Below are 11,157 nucleotides of genomic sequence, written 5' to 3'. Positions count from 1 at the left end.
AACTACTTGCTAGAAGTTGACTGAGGTCACCTCTGGGGAAACAGTGGGTGTATTCTCGACCGTTCAAAGGGATCTAAACATTATGAATACCTCAGTGGAGAGAAATGTTTATAAACTTGAAAGTTTGATCCCACAGGAACTTTGTCGTTTGGAACTCGTTTGGTTGGTCAAAGGACTCAGCATCAAGAGAAAACTAGAACCCACGAACAAAAATAGTTTGAGACTTAAGAAAAAATTTACTAGCTTCGCAAATACATTTTATAGTAAATTTACAGTTTAATCAAATTTTTATTTAAAAAAGATTACAGTAGGAATAACCGGTGTTGTTATTTTAAAGAAACCTAAAAAATGGATTAATTTTATTTATTTGCAATAAACTTCATTATTACTACTACGCTTGAAAAACTGTTTTCCGTACATAATTTTTACTGAAGTTTGTACATTAAATATAAAAAAATTACAATCCCGATCCATAATTTCTACTACACCAAAATGTATATTTAATAGTTATTTTACATTTTTTAATTTTCTAAACCTAACTATTTCGGGGAAAACTACTAATGAAATAATATGTTGTACTCAGGAAATACACGAAATAAATTATACTCATTGTATCAATGATAGTTCTGCAAAAAAAGTAAATTTTTTTCTAAAAGAATAAGGCTCATAATAAAAAGTTATAAGCTATTAATCTTTTACTAAACGTAAAATTTGGATAATTAGTAAAAAACTGAATAAATATGTGTTCTTTATGAAAATAAATAAAGTTTAGTTTTCTTAAAACATTATAACTTCTGAGATACCCATGTTGGTTCAATTACGTTATTCACTCTGAATACACAACCATCTTTTTAAACATTACCATAGATACAGAGTTTATTGGTTGACTTTTCAAGAATTATTCTTGGCAATTTCCCGGTTCAAATACAGACCTGTTTGTGATTTCAAATTTTTTACTGTTATTGATCAATATTCCCTGGGTAGGGAACGAATCAAACGAATCAAGCTAATGCACACTTTGCAATTAATGAAAGAAATGGGGAAAAAATCTGGCAATGCTGAATTTTCGTTTCCCCATTACCGACTAAAATTTGTCAAATTATAATCATTAGTTACCTCAGTGTTTCTACATTGTGCATTGTATATTGTTTACAAAAGCTTGATAAGGAATTTAACGTACAAAACACAACACTATAAAATATTCTGTAATATTTTGAAAAAGAAAAAACATAATTTGAGGTGTAAAAGACTGTCAGGATCAGCACAGTCTCACAAAGGCTCTGCATAGAAGAACCGACATACCTGAACAATATGTTACTTATGTCTGTGAGTTAAAACACGAATGTATAAATTTCTATACAAACCTTAATGGATGCCTTAGGTCAGACTGAAGGTGTCAACCAACATGTATTTTCCAGTGGGGTGAAGAATCTTCAGACTTAGGTCATCCAACAATTAATCTTGAAATTAGAATTTGTATAATCTCAACTCAACTCTCTTGTAAAATGGCGTTTGCCATGTATGTAATAAATAAATAAATAAATAAATAAATAAATAAATAAATAAATAAATAAATAAATAAATAAATAAATAAATAAATAAATAAATAAATAAATAAATAAATAAATAAATAAATAAATAAATAAATAAATAAATAAATAAATAAATAAATAAATAAATAAATAAATAAATAAATAAATAAATAAATAAATAAATTAATTAATTAATTAATTAATTAATTAATTAAAATAACTATAGGGATACAATGAACAAAATGCAAATAATCCTTAACCTAACCGCAACTTGGTATCATATAATACGTTGACCTTAAAACAATCAGTAACAAACTGGCTTACAGTTTAACTTTCGGATTATCGCACTATTTTAATTTTACAACCAAAAACCACTTTGTTTTGTTATACAGTTTCAGTTATTTAATTTAATTAAGTAATACATTGTACACAATTTACAGTTTTGGCTTGAATTAAACAATGGTGTTCGTTACTACTTAACTCAATTTAGAATAAAATGTAATTAGACAATGATAATTAACAAAAGGATGAAGATAAATGGTTTATTTTAGAGATAGAATCAGGAAATAAGCTCAGCTGAGATTGTTACTCTTGTATCTGCTATTCTTAATTATGAAAGACTGGAGAATATTCCATTCACAGCAAATGAGTACTATACTAATACTCATCCTTAAAATCAATCATACTACCTCAAAGAGTACTAAAAAATTATACTGTTTATCTAACATAACACACACACAACAGAATTCAGGGGAAAGCATCACGTTATATGACGTGATAATATATAACACACACAAACTTCATTAACAGTTTTTGCTCATAAACTATCACCACCAAGTTTTATGTTTATTAAGGTACTGTACGTGTATAATGTATGTATAATGTTAAGAAGAGTGATATGGTTGTATAATGCATATAAATTAAAATCCATATGAAATGTTCCCCCAATTTTACAATGTGACGTACAATCATGAGTAAGTACGTGTATTTAGTACTTGTAAATCAATACAAACTGACAGTGATACATTGTTACATGTTGGTACATTACAATCAATCATAGAGGAATATTCGTTGTATCTAGTGCTTGAAAGTATTTTTTTCATCAAACTATGATGTTTCTAGCCGTTTTAAAACTTTGATTAGAGGCTGAAAGCTACGTATTGCTGCCCATGACAGATTTCATCGTCATTTGGGGACTGAGGAGGTTTTTACGTCCGTAGTCCCGAAAATTAGCTGTTAGCTTATTTACTTAAAACATTCATTTATTAAATACTCACCCAGTATCCATATTATGCATTGCAAGACTTGTTTTATTGTCTACGCTGCCTAGCAACTATTCATTGTTTTTGACTGGAGTCTAAACCTTCGCTAAATCATCACGATGTTGTCCCCTGGCGCTGCGGAGTGGGGGAAATGATTCTCCCTCCACCTCCCCTCTAGACGGCGTCCAAACAAGCCCGCGTTGTTTAACATGCATATCATATACCTATGCTGCAGTTTTTCAATAAATTAAAAAATGAATATTTATAAAATTAAACTGTCATAAACTAACCTAACCAACCAAACATGCTGATTATATAAAAAATATATAAAATAATAATCGAATGAAGGTTTACTAATCGAAAAAATAGTTCTGTTCATAAAATAAAATTATAAATGCCTTGAATTCAATTTTAGAATTTATTAATTACAAAATTAAACTGTCATAACCTAACCAAACCAACCAAACTTGCTGATAATGAAAAATCGAACAAGGTTTACTAATAGAAAAAAATAGTTCTAAAATTATAATAGCTCAAATTGAATTTTATAATGTTTTAATTAACAAATTAAACTGTCATAACCTAACCAAACTTGCTGATAATGCAAAAATCTTAGACAAAAAGTTAGTGCTACCGAGAGGATTCGAACCTGGTACCTTCAGATCCTCAGCCCGGCACGTTATCCATTAGACCACCGAGGCCGGTGGCTATAAACCGTATCATTGCGGTAATGGTGTTCCCTCAGCCAATAGAATGCTTTGCTTCCCCCACTCCACAGTGCCAGGGGACAACATCGTGATGATTTAGCGAAGGTTTAGACTCTAGTTTATTTTTGATGATTACTCTAAATATTCATTCCGGTATGTTTTTTCCTTCGTGATGGCATAACCTAAGAATAACATACTCTAAATATTTCTTCACATAACTATAAAGTTGTTGTGTGCATTAATTGTTTATATTTTCTCAATTGCGTAGAGAGGTAAAAAATAGCGTTCGTACCACGGGCCGAAGGGGTTTTGCAGTCTCGATCGAACTGATCTCGAGCCGGCAAAACCTAATTTTCGGCTCTAGGTACGAAATATACTATTGTTATGCATGTATCTAGCCGTAATTAGCGATTAAATTTATGGAGTTGTAAAACCAAAATAAAAATCTAAGCCTAATTAAATGACCAAGACCTAATGGGTTATTTCAAGGGGAAATCTTCTGTAAAAATATCAAAAACAAAAGAAATAATAAAGAATACAATGGAAACATTCCGTATGCAAACTACACTTGGAGCGAAGTCTTGAGCGAGCTGAGGGAAAAGGTTGGATGCTATGCTAATGTCCAATGAAGGTAAAGCAAATAAACGCTTATGAACGAGTTGTTTAGTTCTTGGTCTTAAGAGAAATCCTTTTTTGTACAATTTAAGTGTTCCCACACATATTTAATTAAGATCAAACTTTTGGTCTACTTGTGTTTTATTCAACGGAAATTCACAATTATTGTAAACATTTATGTTTACCCTTTCATGTTTGTACTATTACTTTAGAGTGTTTGTTCAATAATTTGAAAATAAAACTATTGTATTTATCTGTAAAACTTCTTGATTTAACCAACCATGAACCAAACGTAATGCCAAATCAAGATTGTACCTTTCTTTGTGTTTTTTATATGTTGAATAAAACGAGCATTATTAAAAATAGTTTTGAAATATTTCAGTATATGTAATAAATATTTCTTACAAAATACATGCTGTACATATTTCACAAAGAGGAAGAAAATACGATAACTCACTCACCACAACCCACTTACGAATGATTCATTGCAATAGCATGTAGTGTGCATAACTTCCCTTTAGGAGGGCACTTAGTTTGATTAGTGTTATTGTTTACGAATAGTTGATACTCTATTCTATAATGAATGTGGTTGGTATAGCATAATTTTGTGAACAAAGTTATAAAACTGTGCTGTTCGTTTCTCCTAGTGAATGTTCAATTCGATATTAAAATTTAGCATTAGAAAACATTAGGCCTACTATATAAGTCATGTACAAAAAATAACAATTACATCATTTCGATTTTAACATATTTTTTAATTATTGTGTTTACCGGTAATTTATAATTTTTTTCAAATATTTCATGCACGCCATACATGACACTTTCTTTCTTTTTCTAACCTTTATGGATCAATATAATTTTGACTAATGCAATCTATAAAATACCATATTATTTTCAGTTTCGTTAAAATAACAAAAACGATATGATATAAATAAAATGAGCTTCGCTATTAAATTACCATTTTACTTGAAATTTTTTCTAACTTAGTTGCAGTTTTCACTAACCAACAAAATATATTTGAGATGTTTATATATATATATTATATATATTATTTATATATATATTATATGTATATATATATATATATATAATCTAGGCACTTACACTGGTAAACTAATAAATTTGACTAGTCTATTTAGAGTAGTTTAAATAATAGAGTTATCCTTTAGCAAAGGTATTATTTCCTGTCTGTAGGCTTACACTGAACATCTGAGAAATTTGAAGATTTACTAAAAACCCTCATAGAAGGTAAACGAGATTTTAAATTTGCAATATTTACTGTATGAAGTTCAAGAATGGTATTTATTTAGTAATGTTAAGAATAAATAACCAATATGAGCAATTTCTGTGTCATGTAAACACTGGTTGTTCTGTACAAACAAAGTGAATATATTGTTGATATACGTGAGCCAATACTGTTTCCGTTCTCTGTTCGACGTTTGTTCATTGGTTGTTTCCTATTGTCAACTTTACTGTAACGAACTGCAATTGTTGAGTATGAACATAAAACCGATACAGGAAATAGGGAAGTAAACACAATAGTTTATCAAGAATATTAAGTAGGCTTCTTTCAATTATGGTTATTGGGGAAATTAGGATAAATTGGATTAAGTAAAGTGTATCAAGACGTGACACTGCCAAGCTCATTAGTTTATAAAGTGAACGAACTAAACAATACTTTGCTAAAAAACAATTTAACTGAACAGAAACAAACACAGCGAACGAATTAAACAAGTCATTGTTGAAAGACCTACGAAGAGAAGCAGATAGAAAGAACAAATTACACAAGTCTCTGCTTAAATACCCAGTCATCCAGTTAGCTAAATATAAGCAGATATGGTGAACGAATATCTCTACTGAAATCAAGGCTCTGCTGAAAGACCAAGTTAACTGAACAGAAGCAGATAGAGTGAACGAATTACACAAGCCTTTGCTGAAGGACCAAGTTAACTGAACAGAAGAAGATAGAGTTAACGAATTACACAAGTCTTTGCTCAAAGACCAAGTTAACTGAACAGAAGCAGATAGTGTGAACGAATCACACAAGTCTTTGCTGAAAGACCAAGGTAACTGAAGAGAAGAAGATAGAAAGAACAAATTACACAAGTCTCTGCTTAAATACCCAGTCATTCAGTTAGCTAAATATAAGCAGATATGGTAAACAAATATCTCTGCTGAAATCAAGGTTCTGCTGAAAGACCAAGTTAACTCAACAGAAGCAGATAGAGTGAACGAATTACACAAGTAATTGTTGAAAGACCAAGTTAACTATACAGAAGCAGATAGAGTGAACGAATTACACAAGTCTCTGCTGAAATACCAAGTTATACGAACAGAAGCAGATAGAGTGAACGAATTACACGAGTCTTTGCTGAAAGACCAAGTTAATTAAACAGAAGCAGATAGAGTGAACAAATTACACAAGTCTCTGCTGAAGTACCAAGTTAACTGAACAGAAGTAGATAGAGTGAAAAAATTACACAAGTGTCTGCTGAAAGACCAAGTTAACTGAACAGAAGTAGATCGAGTGAACGAATTACACAGACCCTGCTGAAAAACAGAATTAACTTAACAGAAGCAGGTAGTTGAACGAATTACACAAGTCTCTGCTGAAAGACCAAGCTAAAAAAAAAAAAAAACAGAAGCAGATAGAGTGAATGAATTACACAAGTCATTGTTGAAAGACCAAGTTCACTGAAAAGAAGCAGATAGAGTGAACAAACTACACAAGACTCTGTTGAAAGACCAACTTAAATAAACGGTATCAGCATTCTGACACATACTTTCTCCCATAAGCTTGTCAACAACCTTTATCATGTGTAAGCGGTGAGAGTAAATATACGGAAATTGGATTTGTACAATTTTCTTCAGAATTTAAAGGACTATAACATACTAAATTTTTATCAAAATCGTTCGGGCCATTTTTGGAAAAATCCGATTTTTCAGTTTTTTTTTGGGTTCTTATGGGAAAATAACATAATTTACAATAACTTTTGAACCGTAATTTTTACAGAAATGGGATTTGTACCATTTTGTCCAGAATTTAAAGGGCTACAACATACTAAATTTTTATCAAAATCGTTCGGGCCATTTTTGAGAAAATCCGATTTTTCCGGTTTTTATGGGTTTTTATGGGAAAATCCCCATTAAAAATCAAAATTTCAAAAAAATGAAAAAAACGCCTGGAGATACCATGGACTAGAACCTACATACCAAATTTCATCGAAATCGGACCACAGGTGTAGTCTCTAGCTCTGTACACATCCAGACACACAGACACACACACACACACACACACACACACACACGCACACAGACATCACTTCGAAAACCACTTTTTTGGGTCCAGGGGGACCCAAAACGAATATATCCACTCAAAACTCAAACTCGAAAATTTTGACGAAAACAATACTTTCTCCATATACTATGGTATAGGGGGAGAAAGTAAAAAACAGAAGCAGATAGAGTAAACGAATCACACAAGTCTTTGCTGAAAGACCAAGTTAACTGAACAGAAGCGGATAGAATGAACGAATTACACAAGTCTTTGATGAAGACCAAGTTAACTGAACAGAAGCAGATAGAGTGAACGAATTACACAAGTCTTTGCTGAATGACCAAGTTAAATGAACAGAAGCAGATATAAATAACGAATTACACAAGTCTCTGCTGAAGACCAAGTTAACTGAACAGAAGCAGATAGAATGAACGAATTACACAAGTCTCTGCTGAAGACCAAGTTAACTGAACAGAAGCAGATAGAGTGAACGAATTACACAAGTCTCTGCTGAAGACCAAGTTAACTGAACAGAAGCAGATAGAGTGAACGAATTACACAAGTCTCTGCTGAAGACCAAGTTAACTGAACAGAAGCAGATAGAATGAACGAATTACACAAGTCTTTGCTGAAATACCGAATTAACTGAACAGAAGCAGATAAAGTGAACGAATTACACAAGTCTCTGCTGAAATACCGAATTAACTGAACAGAAGCAGGTAGTTGAACGAATTACACAAGTCTCTGCTGAAAGACCAAGTTAACTAAAAAGAAGCAGATAGAGTGAACGAACTACACAAGTCTTTGCTTAATGAACAAGATTTTATAATTTCGTATAGCTAGTTGCGGTATCAATATTTTCCTTTTTGCCTAATTTATCTGTTATCTTTTCTCTTAAAGGCTCTGTAGACTGTGTTACATATATTTAATATGTATAAGTTTGTCAATTAAGTGTATGGATAAAATCGTGAATGTGAGGCTTTAACATAAGGTAGTGTGATGTCTATGGCGTTAAGGTTTGTTACTAAATTTTACCAGTACAGTTTACTATTCTAACCTGGCTGGCCCCTTACTTTCATGGATATGTTACACTCACAGATTTGAGGTCAGAACAATTAACATTATCCAATTGATAAAAGTTATCTTTGAAAGTTTTGTTAATAAAGTACAAAAGTCCTTAAATATGTTTTTACCCTTTCAAAATGGAGGTACAAAATGGAGGAACACTTTAACTGAATCAATTAGGCCAAGGACCAAAAGGATCAATTCTCTATTCAGCAGTAATGCTGTTTTGCCAGTAAATCATAACTTGGCGATACGCTCCTTTTGTCAGCGCTGTATTTTGACAATTTCCCTGAGTGTTAACATATACATTTGCTTTTACCCATGTGTTTTGTTACAAAAAATATATGTGTGGGTAAAATCCAAGTCGTGTAAAGCTCTAGTGCAGCAGACCTGTTTGAATAAATGGAGCCTACTAACTATGCAAGAAATATAAATATAAATTATAGACATTGTACTATCTATAAATATAACATTCACAAATTAATTACATTAAGTCTATAAATTGACATTTGATTATGCTTTCTTGTACACATTTTATGTTTGTAAACGATGGATTTTCAATTACACCTAAATTAGAAAAAAAGAAGGCAACTAAAAAAACTTAAATACAGGTCTCTGGAGGAATATTAACCCTTAGATAATAGCTGATTCATCACCAATATGGGTGGTAGATGTTGGTTTTTGTGGTGCAATACCTTTATTATCCCTTGAACCAAAAATAATTTTTAACCAAAAGCAAGGAAAATATTAGAATGGGAATTATTGTTAAAGGAGAAAGGGGTAACTTGACGTAAGTAAATGTAACTTATTCACTAGTCCGTCTGATATTTATATTAAAGTGTAGGATAAAAATCAAAGAAACTATAGGACGACTTTTTATAATATATCATAAATTAACCTTTTTTTAAAAGTAAAATGGAGTTACAAAAACAAAGCCACTACATTTGTTACATCAGCAACAACATTTGCAACAACAACAACAAGCATTTGTGATCAGCAATGATAATTTTAATGAAAATATAAAGTCTTTGTTGTTATTGTTGAGTTGTATATGCAGGACTAATTTAGGTTTTTCCAATCATTCCAGAACTACTATCTAAAACTATGAAAACACATATCGAATGTAACTACTTCGCTTAAATATGCAATATTTAATAATTTAATAAAAATGCTGTTGTGAAGCCAACATGTAAACATCCACTTATTACCGACATGCTGATTAAATATCAACGGAGCATAATTACACGAATTAAAAAACACTTGCGCAAAAGTGTTGCTGGCTCACTTTAACAGTGGAACGTTTCACCAAGCATCTCGCGATGTTTCGTGTTGTTTTGTGTGTGATGTTAACGTGTGTTGTTATGGTTAAGTCTGACAAAGAAGAATACGAGACTTACACCAATCCTACACCTATTGTTTTGTGGCATGGTATTATGGATACCGCTCGATCAAAAGAAAACATGGAAGGAATTATTGGAGATATAAGAGCTGTAATACCAAAGGCCCACATCCATTCTTTGATGATCGGTGTGACTGCTTTTGGGGACAAATTTAATTCGCTGTTTATGGATGTGAACAAACAAGTAAAGCTAGCTTGCAAGATGATCCTCGATGACAAGAAATTAGAAAATGGCTACCACGGCTTGGGGATCTCGCAAGGAGGGCAGTTTTTGAGAGCAGTAGCACAAAGATGTCCTCACCCTCCTATGTTTAACCTAATAACCTTAGGATCACAACACCAAGGATACTATGATGTAGGGCAAATCAAGTATCATGATAAGGCGTTATACCTTGCAAAACACATCTCATACTGGGTTATCATTCGGAGCAACATTGTAGTTGCGCAAAACTGGCACGACCCGATTGACTACAAGACTTACGCCAAGAAGAACACGTTTATCGCAGACATTAACAATGAGAAAAAGAAAAAGAAGGAGGAGTACAAGACGCATCTACTGCGGCTTAAAAACTTGGTGCTTGTCAAGTTTACACGTGATGAAAAAGTGGTTCCACTAGACTCTTCTTGGTTTGGATTTTACACTAATGGGCAAGATGAGGACATAACACAAATGACAGAATCGCAACTTTACAAAGAGGACTGGATAGGGTTGAAAGAGTTGGATGAAAAAGGAAGACTTCACTTACTTGCAAAAGCTGGTAGGCATCTTGAGTTTACGACTAGGTGGTTTAAACAAAAAGTAGTGAAAAAATGGTTGGCTCCGACATACTGGAAGAAAGAAGGGGAGGAGAACCCCCACAGTTGAAATGCTATCACTGACAAGCAAGTATATGAACATATTATAATGTGCTTTTTTTAAGTGAATGCATATTTGGAAAGTTATGTGTTTGTCGTTTCATAATAAAGGCTTTATATGGAATAACCCGATTAATCATTTAAACACGTTAACCTGTAAGTACCGTGCCTTATTCAAATTATTATAACTACTTTGAGTTGGGTCCTATTTGTATAAACTCAATCAATCAATTCAATTCAGTTCATTTATTTATTTTATTAATACATAATGTACAAAAAACACTCAGAATTTTTTTCAAAAGTTAACTGAACAGAGCAGATAAAGTGAACGAATTACAATATTCAGATTTATCTCGGATCAAACTCAGAGCATTTGGAGTCATCCATTGTAATTTTTTTCCTTTTCAAAAGCTTCCCCAACAAACTAATTCATTATTCTTTTTTA

General features: G+C 32.0%; 1 protein-coding gene across 1 annotated transcript; it reads left to right on the top strand.

Moving 5' to 3' along the window:
* The first annotated feature begins 9,819 nt into the window (after positions 1-9,819).
* Positions 9,820-10,722, top strand: LOC129000594 (palmitoyl-protein thioesterase 1-like). The gene has a single exon (XM_054427555.1). It carries the CDS (start codon positions 9,820-9,822, stop codon positions 10,720-10,722), a length of 903 nt encoding a protein of 300 aa, XP_054283530.1.
* The last annotated feature ends 435 nt before the right edge of the window (positions 10,723-11,157 follow it).

Source organism: Macrosteles quadrilineatus, unplaced genomic scaffold (assembly GCF_028750875.1).
Source record: "Macrosteles quadrilineatus isolate MER2022 unplaced genomic scaffold, UCM_ALF_1.0 Scaffold_8__2_contigs__length_117827958, whole genome shotgun sequence".
NCBI classification, from domain to species: Eukaryota; Metazoa; Arthropoda; class Insecta; order Hemiptera; family Cicadellidae; genus Macrosteles; species Macrosteles quadrilineatus.
Note: the sequence above shows the minus strand (reverse complement) of the source record. Positions and strands in the feature narration are given on the sequence as shown.

Excerpts from the sequence above, each read along its gene's own strand:
- LOC129000594 (XM_054427555.1), top strand. The coding sequence starts at position 9,820 with ATGGTTAAGTCTGACAAAGAAGAATACGAGACTTACACCAATCCTACA.